The sequence below is a fragment of the Prinia subflava genome, chromosome 1 (genome assembly GCF_021018805.1).
Source record: "Prinia subflava isolate CZ2003 ecotype Zambia chromosome 1, Cam_Psub_1.2, whole genome shotgun sequence".
NCBI classification, from domain to species: domain Eukaryota; kingdom Metazoa; phylum Chordata; class Aves; order Passeriformes; family Cisticolidae; genus Prinia; species Prinia subflava.
This window is the reverse complement of record NC_086247.1, coordinates 110,388,087-110,407,898: the sequence shown is the minus strand read 5'-3', so window position 1 is coordinate 110,407,898 and position 19,812 is coordinate 110,388,087. Positions and strand designations below refer to the sequence as shown.

The 19,812-nt window shown below is 40.3% G+C and overlaps 1 protein-coding gene across 2 annotated transcripts in view; it reads left to right on the top strand.

Moving 5' to 3' along the window:
- The first annotated feature begins 258 nt into the window (after positions 1–258).
- DNAJC13 (DnaJ heat shock protein family (Hsp40) member C13) overlaps positions 259–19,812 on the top strand; it is a 56,811-nt gene continuing 37,257 nt past the window's right edge. For both annotated transcript variants that reach the window (XM_063407737.1, XM_063407728.1), the window contains exons 1-14: positions 259–484; positions 8,230–8,310; positions 12,567–12,642; positions 13,131–13,280; positions 13,625–13,666; positions 14,760–14,960; positions 16,040–16,246; positions 16,334–16,429; positions 16,570–16,661; positions 17,456–17,622; positions 17,721–17,800; positions 17,880–18,049; positions 18,883–18,982; positions 19,232–19,339. In XM_063407737.1, the coding sequence (XP_063263807.1) occupies positions 8,243–8,310; positions 12,567–12,642; positions 13,131–13,280; positions 13,625–13,666; positions 14,760–14,960; positions 16,040–16,246; positions 16,334–16,429; positions 16,570–16,661; positions 17,456–17,622; positions 17,721–17,800; positions 17,880–18,049; positions 18,883–18,982; positions 19,232–19,339 (1,557 nt within the window). In that variant the 5' untranslated portion in view covers positions 259–484; positions 8,230–8,242. The remainder of the gene's footprint in view (positions 485–8,229; positions 8,311–12,566; positions 12,643–13,130; positions 13,281–13,624; positions 13,667–14,759; positions 14,961–16,039; positions 16,247–16,333; positions 16,430–16,569; positions 16,662–17,455; positions 17,623–17,720; positions 17,801–17,879; positions 18,050–18,882; positions 18,983–19,231; positions 19,340–19,812) is intronic.

Sequence of the window (19,812 nt, the reverse complement as noted above, 5' to 3'; positions counted from 1 at the left end):
CGGCCCGGACACGCTCGGGCAGGAGCGCACCGCTCACCGGCAGTGCTGAGGGGACGCGCCGGGGCGGCGCCGCGGGGACTCTGCACCCCGGCGGCGCGGCGCCTGCGCAGCGAGCCATGCCGGTTCCCGGCAGAACAAGGCAGGGCAGGGCAGGGCAAGGGGCGAGGGCAGGAAAGAAGGAAGGAAGGAAGGAGGGCGGCGGGAAGGGGCAGGCAGCGCGGAGCTCATCAGGTGACCGCGTCCCGTGACGGCCCCGGGCCGCACGGCGGCTGCGCCGAGGGGGCGGTCTCGCTGCCCGAGCTAAGATGGCGGCCTCCAGAGCCAGGCTCTGAGGCAGCGGGAGCGGTGTAGCGGCTGCCGCCCGCCCTGCCGGCCGGAGGGAGGGTGAGGGGTGAGAGCTCCGCTCAGTGCCCCTTCGCCCTTATCGCCGGGAAAGCGCATTGCTGGTGGGGGCAGGTCCGGGCAGCGCGGGCTCCCCGGCCAGGTAAATCCCAGCAGCGGGGGCGGTGAGGGGGCGGCAGCAGCCCCCGCCTCTTTGCACGGTCCCGGGCGCTGCTCGGGGCCGGGTGGTCGGGCGGGGGGCGCGGCTGGGGCAGCGCTCGCTCTGCCGTCCGGGGGCTGATGTTGCCGCGGCACAGCTCCTGCCCCAGCCGTGAGGGGCCTGGGAGGGGGGCGTCCCTCGTCCCCAGCGTGGTACCTGTCACCAGCCGCTCGCAGCCCTTCGCTTCCTGTATCCGAGCAGAGGAGGCGGCTGGGGTTGTTCTCCAGCTTCAGCCTGCCCAGTGCTTCGCTCGACATGCCCTGCACCTGATGCGGCTTCTGTAGCCTCCGGGCAGAATTTGTCCTTTTTCTTGGAAGAGTATTGGCGTATCCATTAAGAAAAGACGCGTTATTTTCCTCCTTCTGCCCTCAGATCAAAATATACCCGTCAGGAGATGCTTTGGGAAATAATTTATGAAGGGTGGGAGAGATGTGGCGGAGATATGATCTCACAGAGATGAGATTTTATTTCTTTTTTGAGTGCTTACAGTATGCCTGAAGAGCATGGGCAGAACTAAATGTATCTTTCTGAAAATCTACCCTTAATGCTCTTATTTTTCGAAGAGCATTTGAATTTCTTCCAGGCATGCTTTTAGCTTGCTTTTTGTTTTCTGAAAGTCAAAACAAGTAGTCATATTGGATGGTTTTCTGTCTGCAGTGAGCTGCCAGCAGTCTTTGGGATAGATTTTCCTGTTGGGTCGTGTGAAGCTTGTGCATTCATAGCTGAGTTATGGGCCATAAAAATGTTGTCTTAGCACTTCATTTTGGGAGGGAGAGGTCTTTTTTCTCTTTTCGGCTTGGTGCTCTTAAGCTGAGGGAGTGTTTGGGCATTCTGCTTGAGGGGAAACATAGGCCTAGAAGTTTATTCAGAGATTTCCTGTGAATGCACTTAATCTCTGCTGTGTGGCTGCTTTTGAAGTTAATGTAATCTGAAATGTGTTTTCCCTTTTTCTGCTCTGCTCTGTCGTGAATAAGGTCTGTGGTGGTTGGAGTAGACGAAATTGAGTAGATAACTGCTTTGTTTCATGTTACTTAGCACTGGTTAGATAATACAGCATTTCAGAAAGTATTCCTTGTTTTAGAATATAAGTTCTCTGAAGCTGAAGTCTTTTTGTTGTTGTTTTTGATTATTAGATTTGTCTGCACAGGCTACTTGCGTGTAGTGAGATATGTTGAAAAGGACGAGGCTGTTGGATCAGCCTTGCTGGATTGAGTTAGGAAGACGCTTTACGAAAAGTCTGATGAATAAAATCAAAATAACAGTACTAGTATTACAGATGTGAAAATTATGCTTGGATCTAGCCTGCTTCAATTCATAGATATGCAGCCTGGTTTAATTCCTGCCTTCTATAGGCAGCCAGAACACTTGACTAGAAGTCACTGACGCCTTTCTATTTTTATTGATAGTTTTTTCCACTTGCAGGAAATATCTGAGTATTTGGAGACAGAGTTGCATTTCTGTCCCTATGTGGTCTAGACTTTCCAGGAACTTTAACCTTGTATTTTAGCCTTGTTGGAACACGTTTCTTAAAAGATTTATTTTGTATGTATTGCTTGCTCCTCTGGGTGTCATGTGGCATTTTTCATAGTTTCCAAACACATATTTGTCCTGAGGGACTGAATCACTTTGTATTTCCAGCTTTTAAGTGATATGCTGAGACTTGGTCTTTAAAGCCAGATCTGTTTTTCATACTGAGGAGGTGACTTTGTTTTTGACTTGTTTGAAGTTCAGTAAGTGAAACTTACTGACTTAATAATTCTTCTGCTGGCATTCAACCATATCTTGAAGTGTTAACCTTCAGCTGCTTAGCTTCTTGATTTGCTTCCAAAAAACTATTCTCATGTCAAAAAAAAATTTAACAACTCTCTTGCCTCACTAATAAAACAGAACATTATTCTGAAGAAATATGACAAGATTGCTAAACTGTGACTGAAAGGAGCACCATTTTTTTTCCTTCCCTTAGTGAATATATACTTTTGTTCTGATCCTTGCCTGTCTAGCTGGTGGATCAGATTAGTTCACTGGTAAAGCAGAATGCTAATATAAATTTAAAAGAAAACCAGAATCTCCCACACTTTTTCTTACCCCCAACACTGATCCTCAGTGAGGGAAGGGGTCACCTGGAAGATGGACTTGAATGTTGTCACCATAATTTATGGTGGTAGTAGGGCTGAAATTCTCAGCCTGTTTCTGTCCTGGGCCACTGAAGGTGGCACTGCAGTTATCTCTGGGGCAGGTTGCATGTAGCTTCTTTTAAGGATCTGGTGGATCTTATCTCCTTCCCCTCTTACAAAAAGGACTGGGAGTTTCTAAACTACAGATGAAATTTGTTTCCACAGTCAATTAGGCTGTAGTACTTTAGGAGAGTACTTTAGGAGTACTGTTCAAGGAAAAAGAAAAATTAATGCTTGTTAGAAAGAATCTGTCTGAAAGCAAGACTCTGCCAGTTAGCGACCACAGCAATGAAAGAGGAGGCTGAAACATAGACAGCTAAAACATTCCAGTGCGGGAAAACTCACTTATTTAAATAATGGCTTTAAAGCTACAGAGGTGTAGATGACTGGAAATCAGGCTCCAGACCTTTAAGGTAGCAGGCAGGTATGTAGAACCACAGAATGACTGAACCTTAGTGCTTTGCTCTTATTTCTTTCCGGTTGCTCCCTGTTTTTCTGCTCACTGTATGTCTTCTCTCTCTCAGAAAAGTCACACTTGAGCTTGCAATGGGTGTCTGTCCCTGTGTAGTAAAGACTTTCCAGAAACTCTAACTTGTATTCAGTCATGCTGGAATGAATCTTTAAAACAAAATCACAGTTTCATATCTGCATTTCTCTTCTTCTTTTGCCCAAGAAATCTCAGTTTGTTATCAGTATTTCTTTTACTCCTCCCTGCAGTAGAACTGAGTTATCCTGTGTGAGGCTCTGAATCCTACCTTGTTAAACCTTCATTTAAGAAAGATATTGAGGCTTTGTAATAATACAGAGATAATATAATCAGGAAAAAGCTCAATCTGAATTCTGCACTAAACTTTGAACCCATGTCCAAACTTCTGACTTTATTTAATAAATTGAAGGAAACTTATGTGTAATTACAGCTGTGCCTATTGCTTTGATGTCTGCAAGGTCACTGCTTTTCTTCTGACTCCACAAGTGCTGGTTTGAGACTGACTTGTCTCAGTTTCCTGAAATAGATTGTTTTCCCAGATGGTAGCTTTGTCTAAAGAATGTGAAATCCTGGAAAAGTGGAAAGTGCATGCAAGTTGAATATAACTTGTGTAATATACCTACTTGTGTAAAAGGTCCCTTTCAAACTCCTCTATGATTCTCTGTGGCTTAAACTCTGAGGCAGGGGGAGTCCTGGAAACAGTTCAGGCCCTTTAGTTTAAGGGGTTGCTATTTCTGGTGCGTGAGGCACGCAAAAATGTGGTTTCAGCTCTTCCTCTAAAGCTGTTTCACTGCTATTTACAGTACTACAGGAACCAAATAGGAAAATATTGTTGAACTTCAGTCCTGTGAAAAAGTTGGTTAAAATATCCAGGGGATATTTTGGAGAGTGCTTTAGTTAGACTCCCAAAAGAAGCTGCAAGTTGTCTACAATACTTTACCTGCAGAATCCTTGGATTATTTGACTACAGTCTGCATTCAGCATGCCTACTCTCAGCCAAGCAAATTATGCTTACAAACTGCTACTTTCAAAGTAGTTTTTGCCTCTGCTCCAGTGGAAATAGAGCAGCTGGGTGCTTCTCTAGTGTCAAACCTTTGAGAACCACCAGTATGGATATGCAATAGCTGTGCTGCGAAGTATTCAAAATAACCTTGGAAGTTGTGACTTTTCTACTCCTAGGTACCCCAGAACACTGAGATAATTGCTCTAGTTAGTGCCTTATTGTCCTGGATGCTCTTACGAGTGAGATAACAAATTTCACTCCATTTTTGTGTTGTCAGTCAACTTTTTAAAGGCCTATTAAATGCGGGAAGAAGATGTAAAGGTAACAAGAATGTTGTCTTATTTCAGGAAATTAATATATAGCTAAGCAGGCCACAATAGCCTACACTGGCAATATGGCTGAACTTGATTAATGGTAAAGCCTGATGTGTTCTGCAAAGTCAATGGTTATACTGCCTAGGTGCTAAAATTACAGTGTATCACACTGTAGATAGTACAAGTGGGGTGCCACACTGGTTCTGCTGGAATGAGTGAAGGAAGAGAACTTCTTGGTTTCTTCTGAAATAACTTTGTCTTTGGTATGAAGTATTTTTTTCATCTTGTTCTTACTGTGGAATCAAAGACAACTGGGCAATAATTGCTGGGATTTACCACAGCAGCCCAGAACACTAGGCTATTGTTAGCCTTTTCTCGCTGTTAAACTGCTGGAAAATGTGTACAAGAATTAATTGTTACTAGACTTGGGCATGTATAGCCCCTGTGGTAGTCTCCTCAGTTTCAGGGGTGGCTGCAACCACTGTCCAGAAGCACTGTGAGTAAAGCATCAAAGCCAAATTATTTAGTGGTTTTCATTTAAACAAAAAAACCATGTGGTGAATTTGTCACTTGCACTTCAGGTCCAATACTCTGTGCATCAGTGTCCTGATTCTAGTGAGATGCTGGTGTTAAAATTACTGGAAGCTGCTGGTAGCTCATAAATGAATGTTTCTTATTTCTGTATTATTAGGAGTAGATATTTGCAACATTGAGAACATCTTGCTCTAAACACTCTAGAGCTAAAGTGGTGTTTGGGTCTGGGAGACCTAATAGAGCTGGTCAGAGGAGTATGGTATTGGTGAAACTGGAATTACAGATAAATAGATCTTTTAATCCTTTACTTAGTGGAGCTAGTCTTGTTATAAGCCTCTTATTTTATTTTTACTAATACTTTAGTCAATGTCAAGAAAATGGCTTTGAAAGAGAGGCATGAAAATTGAGTATATGGCATGTTGTTCTGAAAGATAACTTTTAAATAAGATGTAAAGTTTGCTACTGTACAGTAAGACCTCTGTAGTTTGGATAGAACGTACTGTTTTGATTCATATCCATGGTAATAATAATAACAGTTCGTAAACCAAGCAAAATGGAGAACTCCAGGAGTAATCACAGAATGCTTTGGGTTGGAAAGGACCTTAAAGATCATCTAGTTCCAACCTGGCTGCCATGGGCAGGAACACTTTTCACTTGACCAGGTTACTCAAAGCCCCATCCAACCTGGCCTTGAGTGCTTCCAGGGCTGATGTAATGGGGTGTCCAGAACTTCTCTGGACAACCTGTTCCAGTGGCCCCCCATGCTCACAATAAAGAATTTAATCCTAGCATCTCACCTAACCCTCCTCTCTTTCAGTTTAAAGCTGTCACTCTGTCCTGTCACTACATGCCCAAAGCCCTTCTTTGGCTTTCTTGTAGGTCCCATTAGGTACTGGAATGCTGCTCTAAGTTCTCCCCAGAGCTGCCTTTTCTCCAGGCTGCACAACCCCAGGTCTCAGCCTGTCTCCATATGAGAGGTGTTCCAGCTCCCTCCCTGGACAGCTTTGGCTGTCCTCTTAACACACTCCAAAAGGTGTGGACCATGTCCTTCTTACGCTGGGAGCCCCAGAGCTGCCCCACAGCTCCACACTGCAGGTGGAGTCTCACAAAAGCAGAGCAGAAGAATGGCCTCCCTTGGCCTGCTGGCCAGTTTTTGTTTGATGCATGCCAGAATGTGGTGGTGCACATTGCTGGGTTGTGTCAAATTTCTCATCAACCAACACCCCCAAATCCTCCTCAGGACTGCTTTCAAGCCATTCTCCACCAAGCTTGTATTTGTGCTTGGGATAGCCCAGCCCAGGTCCAGGGTCTTGCATGCGGCCTTGCAGAATTTGTGAGGTTGGCATGGACCCACCTCTCGCACCTCTCAGAGTCCCTTTAGATGTCATCCCTTCCCTCCTGCCTGTCGATTACACCACACTGCTTGGTGTTATCAACAAACTTGCAGAGAGTCCACTGTCCATATCCCTGACAAAGGTGTTTACACAGTTCCAGTCTCAATCTTGACCCCTGAGGCATACCACTTGTCCCTATCTCCACTTTAACATTGAGCCAATGACTGCAACTCCTTGAGGGAAACCCTCCAGACAATTCCCTATCCACTGAGTGGTCCACCTGCCAAGTCTGTGTTACTTCAGTTTAGGGGCAAGGATATCGGGCAGGACAGTGTCAAATGCACAGGTCCAGGTAGATAATGTCAGTAGCAGTAATACTGTTCAATATCCTGCCCCTCATAAGACTTTGTTTCCAAAAACTGGCTTTAGAGAATTTAACTTGCCACAAGTCGTTGGAATATTAACTCTGAAGATTTGACTCAAAGACTGAGTCATTGAAACAGGTAAATACTGCTCTTCTCTCTTCCTAGAGGCAGTACCTCAAGTTTCCTCCAGTAGGTAGTGATGATTGTGCTGGTTCTTCACCCGAGGGAAGGAATTCTAGAGTTCATTTTGAGCAGGTTATCCATTCTTCATGCTTATGACTCCATAACTGCTACAGCCTTTGCTCAGAAAGAAAATAACCTGAAGTCATAGAGAGTAGAAATTAGCGATGAGCTAATGTTACAGGTCATCCATCTCAAAATAAGAAATCTTCCTTTGCCAAGTCAAGTGGAGTTAGCTGAATGTAGAAGATAATGGGTTGTTATCTAACATTCACTGAGGTACTGACTGGGATTGAGTTGTTTGAGAGTTGCTTCAGGCAAGCTGTGTTCTTGCAGACCAGTGCTAGTGTGTGATGTTTTGGGGATGCCACTGTGTTATTGGTGTGAACCTGAGTAGCACCAGTCTTCAGTCAGTAACAGGGAAACCTGATTTAACTCACTTGAAAATAATGCTGTAGCTGTAAATGGAGAGTGACAACTTCACTTTTGTATTTAATCAGGGAATGTCTGCTTAAGTTCCTTCTATATGCAATAACAGCATAGTGAAGTAAAAGGGAGATAATTTCGTAACTACTCCACATGCATTTGTTTCAGGCATTGAAAGTAGTAGCGTTTAGAAGCATTTCTTAGAACTTAGCAACTCCTAAAGCAATGATCCATTCAAGCAGTTGTGGGCAAGTTTCACTAAGTTCCTCTGTGTGTGTGTTTAGGGAATAGATACTCCGCTGTGAAATAAACATGTCAGGATGTTAATGGTGAGATTGCTTAAACTTTTACAGCACAGGAATGGTACTTCATCAGCTCTTTAATCACAATGCTTAGCTAGTAAGTAAGTTTCTCAACTTCAAGTTCTGTTTCAGACTGGAAAACAAACTGTTCTGTGTATCCAGGTATCTCCTTACAGTTTATTTCAGAATTGCAGTAGGACTTTGGTTTAGCTGGAATTACAGGTAGAGGCTACTCAAATAATTTTATATCATACCATTTTAGGGAGTAAAGCATTTTGGAGGTGATGTAAAATGTACTTGAATTTGAATGTGCAATGGTGCAGTGAAAGTAGAGTGATTGTAGTATGGCAAATGGGGCATAACTTACTGAAACCTGGTACTGTTAAGGAGTAGCTAGTGTAACAAATGCAGTGAAGAAACTAATAATTCTTGTGCAACTTGGTTCATGTATTGTTTGATAAACATAAGTTTAAAAACAATCTTTTTGTCTTGAAGCATATTGATGATTAGTGAAATTTGCTTTTAAATAAGAATCCTGAGTGCTAACAGGATGTCTCCTTTGTTTCCAGGCCTTGGCACAGAATGAATATAATTAGAGAAAACAGAGATCTTGCTTGTTTCTACACAACAAAACATTCATGGAGGGGAAAGTAAGTAGTTTGGAGTTTGTTAATTTTGGGGTTTTGTTTTTAAAGTTTTGTGTGATATTTTTCCTCTCTGTTACTTGATTTAACTACATAATTTTAACTTCATCCAGCTGATGAATGAAAATTGAACTAAAGGCTCCTACTGCTCAGTGTCTGAACTAAATGCATCTTCACTAGAATCAGTTTGGATTTTAAACATTGTGGTTTAGCTTTTCTCTGCTTATGTTCCCACACTGCAGTGTAGCTCTGAAATGGACCACCTGACCTCCTCAGCTTCTGAGTCTCTTGAACTTACTATATAAAACACTACATTTAAAGTAGAAATGTTTCTTTTCAGAGCAGGTTTATGGAAGAATGGTGTTTTATGTACTATAATAGATGAGGATCACACACACACACTTAAGAAGTTGTGTAACAGATTATCTGTTAAATTACTAACTGAGATAATTTGAAGAATTCTGCTGATAGAAATAAACCTGATCCTAATGGGGGTCTTGGATCTAAAAATGAATTTTTGATGATGCTTTTGTCTGTAAAAGCTTGAGAATGTCTAATAAAATTATCCACGAAGTTATCATAACTGGTATCAATTATGCTGTGTCTGAAGACAGCTGTTATAGGACTTTATTTGGTATGCTTACCCACTGTTCCTTTTAACATGCATAGTATCTCTGTAGAGTAGGGTTTTTCCTTGCTATCTAAACATCAACATAACAAGAAGGGTGGGTTATTTGCACCTTGGGAACATAAGAAGTGCTTGGTTCTAATGGTTTAATGAACAGGTATTGTCCCAATCTGTTGTTTGACCAGTAAATTGAAACTGGTTGATTTTTTTTTTTCTGTTTGACACATTCATCCTATGAAGGACTGGGAAAACTGAGAAGGAAAGGAGAAGGAATTTGCAAGGAGCAGCAGTCACAGATCTTTCACAGTTGTGCTTTGAAGAACCATGAGGTTGCTTCAATGTCTAATCGAAGAGCTCCCTGCAATTTTGTCAGCAAAAATTAAAACTCTGGGTAGTTCAGAGTCCAGACTAGGCTGAGCAGCTGTCTGAGTGCAAAATTTTCCCTCTACCAAGTCAGAGTTTCGATTGACTTTAAAGAATTGTTTAATATTTAGTTTTATCTCTGTAGAATTATATCCAGTAGTTGTGTAAATTGAGTCTTACCTGAGTTATGATCCATGCATTTGGAATCGAATGGGCGTGGGTGAATAAACAACTTCCCTTAGTAGCAATAAGATACTGTATTGCAATAGAATATTAGAACAGTTTGTCCCTCCTAATCTTTCTCTTCCCCAGCAGAAAATGTCTGGTCTCTTCCTCAGAATTTGCTGTGGCATATGTGCAAATTTAGTGTGCGTGTGATTTGAGCCAGTTGGTTAAAATCAAATACATAAATCTCAGATTTCTTCTTTTGCCTATCTCCTTTCATTAAAGAGCCTGAAGCAAGCTCTTGAAGTTATAATCTTGAACCTTGATGGTAATGTTCAGGAACACTTACAGAAGTCTTATGGAACTTCAGGCAAAGTCTAAAGTCTAGAACAGATTTAGTTTAAAAATTCAGTGGTGTTAATTCTTTGATAGTGAGGGGAAAGGAAGTATTTAGGAAGTAGTTGCCTCTTGTTTGTTGCAGCAGAAGCTTATTTGGTTTCTAGTAATTTTCTATTTGAATTCTTCAGTCCACTCAGTTCATAGTTACACATTCTCAGTATAATCTGTGTAACATTAAAAAAAAACAGTAACATAATGTATGGTGCTAAATGAGCCTGAATCATTTTTACTACTCATAGAATTTCTCACTTTGAATATGGGCTCTGTGTGTCCATAAAGTATTTTCCAGTAGTGCAAATGATGATGCTCCAGTGTTAATCTGTAGATCTGTAAGATTAGTGAAGATGGTTTTTTGTTGGGTGTGGAGGTATGAAATTTCTCTTCCAGGATCATTCTGATTAAAAAGATCTCTCCAGTGCTTTGGAATAACTAGTGGACAAGCAAAGCCCTTTTATGGAGGACATTTGCTTCAACTCTTCTCAAAACAGCCTGGGGTTAGACAGGGATGCAGAGTAGTTTGAGAGATGATTAATAGTAAACTCTTCAAGTCCTGGAGGTGTGAATACCTTTCTTACATATTTATAAATGAAGTTCTGAACAAGAGTAAGCCACGTGTAAGAACTGACTTCTGGATCTCCTTTGTTCATGAAACAAGACTTGGGTCTTCTGAATTTACCTAGGGAGAGGAAACAAGGGAAATGGCAACTCAGCAAAACTGCTGTTCTGTCTTGTGTTCCTTGTCCCATCACATATTAAGAATGCTGGATAATAAATGCTTCCTGGACCTTGGAATGTAGGCTTGAGCATAAGGGGAGAACAGGAAGGGGCTGTGATGTTTGGAAGCTGGTCTCCAGTTACGTGTAATGGTTGCAGATCTTACTCTGCCACAAAGCACGGTGCAGCTCATTTCAGGCTAAGTAAGTAAACAAAACCTTGAGCAAGTAATAAAGAGCTTTACTGCTTGTGATATGCTGTTCTAAAGAACTGAAACCTTATTTATAAGTTGTATAAAAGACAGAATACCTACCTAAATTGTGCAACAAGAGGAGAGGGAGCAGTTGGTTTCTTGTTATGAACTAAGAATTGGAGCATTCTTTAACAGGCTGAATATAGTGGAATTATTAGCAGCTAGAATAGTTTCAAACATTCTGCCTTACTACTTCATGACTTCCTTGACCTGCTTCTTAAATAAGGAAACTTCGACTATGTGGAAAAACAAATAGGTGTTGCAGATATGTTAAACATCCTTAACGTGGCAGATCAGTTCAATACAGATCTTCCTAATCTTTGAAAAAAATAAGCTGTTGTTTAAATTCCTAAGTAAACTCTGGGCCAGTAAAGGCTTCAACTCACACTGGTCTATTTGAATAATAATGGAAAATGGAAGGGTATTAAGTTTGTGAGATTGCCTGACTGTCAGATAGATGCTCTTGACCTTCCTGTTGTAAGAGATATGTGGGAGCTGCTCTGAATGTATTTGAAGCCCGTGCAAAGTTTGGCTTTATACAGAAATGATGGCTTGTGCTGCAGACCTGTCAAGTGAGAGAGGAGAAAGGACTGCAGCACAAGAATGCAGAGGAGGATGGAAGAAGCTACCTGCTGGTTCTTGATTCAGTCTAACATGGCACAGATTCAGATTAAATGAGCATCTGGTTGATAATATCTACTCCAAGCAAACCCACAGTTTACCAAAACTGAAACTTAAATTCCTACACTAAACCAGTTTTAATATGGATGACTAGCCAAAGTGTTTTCATTTGGTTCAAGTTCAAGAAGGGCATCCATGTTCAGATGCTATTGCTTAAGTCAGAGAATACTTACTAGCACTGGCTCTGGTTCAGGTTGGACTTTACTTTTTGGGCCGGATGGCTTCCAAATGGAAGCACCCTAGAACATGGTTTATACAAGTAATAAGGTATTACTAGTAATCTACTGTTTCAAACTGCTTAGTTATATTGCAAAACTTTCAGATTCAAAAATATGTAAAGAGTCTTTATTTGCTCAGGTTATATTTTGAAGATTATTTAGGAAATGAACTCATGGTAAGGCTTTGATTTTGTGCTTGATGCATCTAAATTCTGTAGCTTTAGCTCACTGCTGCTTGTGTCTGAAACACAAGCAACTACCTTGCTATTCTTAAGTCCTGTGACAGTTAACATATAACACAGTTAACATTGATAGCAATGTACAATGACTGTAGCTTTGGTGATCTGAATATTTCTAAAGTTTGATAGCTTTGGTTTCCCTCAAGATGAAGAAAATTATGCTAGGCCACAGTAGTACTTTGCCTTGGTGCAATATTGTGACCAGTTGTGTAAATTGTATTTTGTGTTAAAACTGTTGGCTGAGACAGGAGTGGTTGAGGGATTTTTTCCTACCTGTGTAGCCTTCTTAGAATTTATTCTGGTCTGATAGTACCTTTCAGTGCAAATTCCAAGAGTCTTTGATCCTGACTTAGCCACTAGCTTAGGAAAAGGTATGCATAAGTAAATCTATTTAGTAGTATTTAACGTGTATGTTCCCTTTATGGATATATAGAACAGAAGAGCTTAACATATTATAAGGGCAAACTGCAAGTTAACAGCAAAGAAAATTCCATATCCATTTCCTAACAAAAACCTGTATATAGATTCTTAACATAATTTTTGCAGTTCAGCGTGGGTTTTCCTGTGACTCCTGGAGAAACTTTAACACTTTTGTATTCTAGATACAAGCGAGTCTTTTCAGTTGGAACCCATGCCATCACCACGTACAACCCCAACACGCTGGAAGTTACAAATCAGGTAACTGTCATTTTTGAAGTTGATTTTTGCCTTAAATTCATTATCCAGAGTGAATAGTGGCATTCAGGCTTAAGAAACCATCTAGTCTGACAAGATCTCAGAAAATCTAGGAGGTGTGGCAGCTGTGTACAAAAGCACACATAACAGAAGGTCTGTGTTGCCTTCGCTAACTCTACAAATAACCTGTTGGGTTTTGTACTTTTATGCAGTTTCTCTTTATTGGCCAACAAGTAGCAGTTTGCCTTTGGCTGTACAGTTCTGAAGGAACTGGGGTAAATTTGATCACTGTTAAGATGTGTCCCTGAAGGGAGTCAGGACACTTAGTTACTTTATGCAGTATCAAATAGGAAACTCAAGCTTGTGCTGTCATGGAGCATGCTAGCTGTCATCTTGTTACAGGGTTATTATTGGTTCTAAGGGGTTTTGAGGGAGGGAGATGTACCTTTAAAATTACTAACACTATAACCTAATTATTTTCAATTGTCTAGTGGCCTTATGGAGATATCTGTAGTATTTCTCCTGTTGGAAAAGGACAAGGAACAGAATTTAATCTCACTTTTCGGAAAGGGAGTGGGAAAAAATCTGAGACACTTAAGTTTTCCACAGAGCACAGAACAGAACTCCTTACAGAGGCACTGGTAAGATTTTTATTTTCTTCCAGCAAGCAGTAAGTAATTGGTTACAGTTGCCATTTGTGGTAGCTTATTATGCTTTCTTTCCCTGTGTAAAAAGTAGGAAAGCAAGTTTTTTGAGCTGTTATGTTAATGATCTTGATCTCATGTCAGTTGGAGCAAGTACTGCATGATTTGTGAAGAGCGAGTAAAGCTACAAATAGTGAATATATTCAAGTGCAGTGGAATGGTGAGCCTTCTGAGGAGGCTTAATATGAGTCCCATAAAACAGAGTCAGCTTAAATGTAGACTTTCTGGATAGATAGGTTGTCATATTTGCATTCATTTACTGTTAACTTTTTTAAAAACAGAGATTCAGGACAGACTTCTCAGAAGGAAAAATCACAGGACGGGTGAGTGTCTGGCTTATCTGCATCACATATGGTTTAAGGAAATAATCTAAAGACTCAAACTTGTCCTTTGTTCAGAAATTTTATGCTTGTGCTGTATGTGCTACCTAAAATAGCTTTTGTGAATTTGGATCTGAAGTCTTTGAGAAGAGAAAATGAAGTTTGTTCAAAAGCAGTGGGAACCTCTTTACCAGTAGAACATTTGAGCTCTCTTTGATTGGCCTGAGCCTTATACTTGTACATGGACTATGAATGTTTCTGTTGAAATACAGGGCTGTGCTATGTGGAGTTCTTACCTGGAGAGGAGAAAAACATTGATTCATTAGTCAGTGTTTGTTTTACTTTCTAATTAAATATTTTCTGCATAACATCCTGAACATTTGATGCTTCCTAGAAGTATTTCTATAGAAGTAGAGATTACAGACAAGATTGGCATTTCCTGAATTGTGGTAATACAGTAATAAGCAATGCAGTCAACAGAGCTGGACTTTGTCTTTTGGTCATAGAAGATAGCACTTCAAGTACTTAAAGTTGTAAAATTGCTTTAAATTTAAGTAATTTAAAGTGTTGCATAGAATAGATCTTCAGTCATGAGCATAATAACCCTGCTGGAATATAGGGATCCCCTTTGTCTTATCACAGTTTAGAACAGACCTCTAACTTTCGCTGGTTTAAGTAAGTTTGTATTTGTAATGGAATGTGACTGCGGAGATGAAAAATTTTCACTACAGTGACAAGCTTACCAAAACTTGATTTAATTAGCTGAATAACAGCCTTTGGTGTAAATGCTATTTCCTCATCTAACCACAGTGTTCAGAAGCTTGTGAGTAGATCACCTTCTGCAACAAGAGAACTTAACTTCCTTTGGGAGTGGCTCTTTTGGGATTCTGTTCTTGCTTCAGCATGTGTTGTTTAAGCTGTGACCTCCTTGTCAATTGACAGCTACAGCTACTTTCCTTTGCTTCATAGTATTCTTAATATAGATAAGAGCATTAAGGGAAATTATATAATTTTTTGAACTTACTAGTTAAGTAGAGAACTACTGCTGTGTAGTAAAGGAGTGTGCATAGATGTCTGAAAGTAGCTCTCTCTGCAGAGGTATAACTGCTACAAGCATCACTGGAGTGATACAAGAAAACCTGTGATTCTGGAAGTGACTCCTGGAGGTATTGACCAAATTGATCCTGCAACAAATAAGGTCCTGTGCTCCTATGACTACAGAAATATTGAAGGCTTTGTTGATATTACGGGCTATCAGGGAGGCTTCTGTATCCTCTATGGAGGATTTAGTAGATTGGTGAGTATTAAATCAAAATATCTTGGTATGGTTCTTAGGGTGTTTGTAGCTGTATGTTTAATAATGAAGCTTCAACAAATTGGAGCATACAAGTCTGTGCATCTTTGGGACCCAGCTGTGGAGCCTCAAGGGTTTTGGACAGATCCGAAAAGGAAAGGAAATTAGTTAAAACATTTGAGACTTATGTAGGGGTTTGGGGCAGGCCGGGGGGTGGGGCCTGGGGTGTGTGTTTGTGTATTGCATGTTTGAGAACTAGAAAGGATTAAATACTTAGGTTTTTTCAGATAATGAATATGAATGCAATGTGGATGTGAAATTTCTTGTAGTTTCTCAAATTTACAGAAGTGATAGGTAGTGTGTTATTAATCTACCTAACTGATGGAGGGATACAATTCAGAAATAGGTTGATCAGTGATGCCATTGCTTCTTTAGACCTGTAATCTGATTACTTGGCAGCTTTTCTTGGGAAATACTGCAGTGTAATGTTGGTTCTAAAATCGTGACAGGGTTTCTGTGTACTGTACTTCAAGCAGCTGAAAAGGATCTTTACATTATTAACCATAAATTAATTCCTAGATATAGCTACCTCAGTCTCTACTAAGAAAATAGGACTAAATGAGGGTTTCCATGTCTTTTGTACTGCAGCATGCTTTTCTCTGGCATAAAACTAGCAAGATATAATTGATCCTCTAGAGCTGCCCTAACCTTGAAGATCACCAGTGGTAGCCCCAGTTGCTTTCTCTGGATCCTCACTCCTGTCAGGCTGTCAGGGTCTGTTGCCAAGGGTGGACAGACAGCTCATGCAGACCATAACTTTATTGGCACACTAATGTGTAGCAGGGTATCCTTTAGGAATAGCTGCTATAGGTTTTTTTTTAAATGCAAATGCAGAGTTAATAGTGAACCTCTTGTGTAATAAATACCTGTCTCGACCTGGTCACTTAGCAAAGGTCAATCCAGCCGCTGTGAACATTCCCTGCTGTTAGGTATATTGAGGAGGATTATTTATAGAATTGTGATTTTCTTCGGCTGTGCTGTATTTTTCACTTGTTAATTTTTTTTTTTGACAAAATTTGCAGCACCTGTTTGCCTCTGAGCAAAGGGAGGAAATTATCAAGAGTGCAATAGAGCATGCTGGCAACTTCATAGGCATCTCTCTGCGGATAAGGAAAGAATCCCTAGAATTTGAGCAATACTTGAATCTTCGCTTTGGAAAGTACAGCAGTGATGAATCTGTAACGTCTTTAGCAGAGTTTGTTGTTCAAAAAATAACACCTAGGAACTTGGTAAGGCTGTCAGACTGTGAACATACTTGGTTCCTGTTAAGTACTAAGAATTCTCTTTCCTAGCATGCCTCTCTCTTGTTTTACAAGGAACCTGTGAAAAGAATACTAGCTCTTACAGAAGCTTGCTTAGTTGAGAGGGATCCAGCTACCTACAACATTGCAACTTTGAAACCCTTAGGCGAGGTAAGGGGCATTCTTTCTCTGTACCACTTCTTCAAATAAAGCTTCTAAAAGAGAGGAATTGATAGTATATGTAAGCCTTAATTTGTAGAGTAGCTGAGTAAAACTGCCTCATGAATATGATCCTTGTCTCTTATTTTTAGGTATTTGCAATAGTGTGTGACTGTGAAAACCCCCAGCTTTTCACCATTGAATTCATCAAAGGACAAATTCGGAAATATTCTTCAACAGAAAGGTAACTGGAGCTTCTGTGCATTAGATATTCGAATGGAAGTTGCTACTGTAGTGCTTGTAGTTCCTCAGCTTCCATAAACTCTGACTCTTGGAGGGGTTAACTTAAAGCCTTGCTCTTCTGGCAGTCTGCCACTTACAAATCAAGATTTGTTACAGGAACTAAATGTCTCCCATGTACCTTCATCCCAACTTTGAGCAAATCTCTCCAGATGTTTTCTGATGAACATGAAAGGGTTTTGGACAGTTAGATGCAGCCTGTTTCTCCTAAGCAGTTCAGTTCTGTGTGTGCTGTACTTGGTTAAGTAGTATATCTGAAACAAGGGAAAAAAGTGTAAGTAACATGGAAATGTGAAGACTGTGAACCCTTTGAGCTCTCTGCTTGAGACGGTCTTAGTTGATTCTATTTAAAACAACCAGCAGAACAGTCCCTGAGTGCACTTGCAGTTGTAATACAGTGTAATCCTGCTAAGTGAGGTTTTGCAGAAAGCCCAGGGATGAATTTGCTGGCAACATGTGTCATTCATTAACAGCTAATCTAGAACTGATCCCATTAGTGAAAGGCTGCAGCTGGCTATACTGGGTGTAAGTCAGCTCTCTCCTTACAGTGAATAAAGGAACACTGAAAGTTAGTGGTTTCTTCCAGAGGTGTAGCTGCTGGCAGTAGTGTTAGTAAGAGATTGCAAGTATTGCTGCCTTCCATTATGTGATTTTTCCCCCCTTTTTTTCTTATAACTTGGTTCTTTGGCACCACTTCTCTGATACAAGTTGTATTTGTGTGTTGTTGTCCCAACCCAGAGATTCTCTCCTGGCTAGCTTGTTGGATGGAGTGAGAGCCTCTGGTAATAGAGATGTCTGTGTGAAAATGACCTCCACACACAAAGGCCAGCGCTGGGGGTTACTCAGTATGCCTGTAGATGAAGAAGTAGAGAGCCTTCATCTGAAGTTTTTGGCTGCTCCTCCAAGTAAGCTAATGTTCTTACATGACTTTATAGTGTTCTTTAAAGCACCTAGATACTGAGGCAGGTACTGTACACTTAACGTTTGATATGTCTTTTTTCAGATGGTAATTTTGCAGATGCTGTGTTCAGGTTCAATGCTAACATTTCCTACAGCGGAGTCCTACATGCAGTTACACAAGATGTAAGAATAAAACCTTTACCCATCCTTTTAAGGTGTTGCTAATGCATAAAGAAATTAATGATGGTTATTTTTTAACCAGGGTCTGTTCTCAGAAAACAAGGAGAAGCTCATTAATAATGCCATAACAGCATTGCTCTCCCAAGAGGGAGATATTGCAGCATCTAATGCAGAGCTTGAAAGCCAGTTCCAAGCAGTGAGACGACTAGTGGCTTCAAAAGCAGGCTTCCTTGCCTTTACTCAGCTTCCAAAGTAAGTGTAAAGTCTCCTCAAGCTTGGAAGTAGTAGATGAAAATAGGTCTCAAGCTTTTGTTAGTAACTTACATCTAAAAGTGAGAAATGGAATTAGGACTCCCTTCTGAAAAGGAGTGTAAGACTCTGTACACGATTGTTTTCAGTGGTATGAGGCTGCCACCAGGCTTTCATGCAAATTGAGATTCCCAGGTAATCGTTTGCAAGTAAATCTGATTCTTCCTGTGCTAAATACTGTCTTGAGGCAAATACAGTTTAATGATTTTCCTAGTGGAAAAGTTTTTAACATGTACTTTCATCTGTCCTTGAAGTGGGCAGTCCTTCTTTCTCAAAGTATGCTGATGTAATTGCTATCTTCAGTTTAACATGAGATAAAATGAATGTTAGGAGGTTGTATTTCTGTAGTAAGTACAGATTGCTTGGACTTGCTATCTTAAATAACATAAGGAATCAGAAAAACTGTTGTTCTGAAAACAAAAAATTCTTTGAAATATTTCTGAGTAGGAAATATAGAACGACTCAAATATAGGGAATCATGAGAAGAGAAACAAAAGCATTTCGTCTGAGACCCTTTATGAACTTCTGTTTTTCTGTAAATAGTATCCTGTAATTACACAGATACATCTTGATTTTGATGAATGTGCTTGGCGTTGTTGTTAACAGTGAAGTCAATATTTTCCTACCAAGAATCTCAAATTCATGAAAATAATCGAGATGCTGACTTGCTAAATGCAATGGGAGCAGACCCCTCTTGGTCACTGACTAGATTTCATCTTAAAATTAAGAATTTAGTTTCTTCTCTGATCTCAGTGGTTTTGTTTCCCTTTCAAAAGATTCCGAGAACGATTAGGAGTGAAGGTTGTGAAAGCCCTCAAAAGGAACAACGATGGAGTAACCCATGCCTCTATTGACATGCTTTGTGCTCTTATGTGTGTAAGTATTAAATTTCAGGTTCTTTCACTTTAGAATATGTGACCTTCAGGCTACTGAAAGATGTGGAAATGGGACTGCCATTCAACTTGCAGTGTGTTCAGACATGGAATAACTTGTTATGCAGTGATTTGTTGCTGAACTTGAAAGAGGATGTGCTTTTTATGGGTAGAGAGAGTGGCTTTTGGATTGCAGCTGTTAAGAACTGAGTGTTGAAATGTGGCTGTGTAGTGAATACTTCTTTTTTTATAGCCCATGCATGATGACTATGACTTGAGGCAGGAGCAGTTGAACAAAGCTTCCCTTCTTTCATCAAAGAAGTTTCTAGAAAATCTACTAGAGAAATTCAATTGCCATGTGGTAAGTGAAATTTTGGAAACAGATTTAAGCTTCTTTAAGTGCCTTTCCTAATTGCAATGAAAATGCTTTTGTCATACTTAGATGTATTTTTGAATGTATTTGCACCTGCAGTTGAAAATACAGTTCTGTCTGGCATTGAGCTTTGTTCTAATTAAGCTAGGATCTTGACAGGTTAGGACATAGCTGTCAATACTGCAGAATTTGAATGTCCTGCAACAAATGTTTGCATGTGTTATAAGGAAACTGGATGTTCCTTTTAAGTAAAAGAGTAGTGTAAACTTGAATTTGTGGGATTAAACTAAGAAAAAGTAGTTTGAGTCTCCAATATGCTTTAGAAACCAATTATTTACCAGGGTAGTGCCATACTCAGAATAATGGATTATTCTAAACTTGTAGGTTTTGTTTACAGACTATTTTAATGCTATGACAGGGAAAAGCACCTTCAGCATCTTCAGCATCATACTCTCTCACAC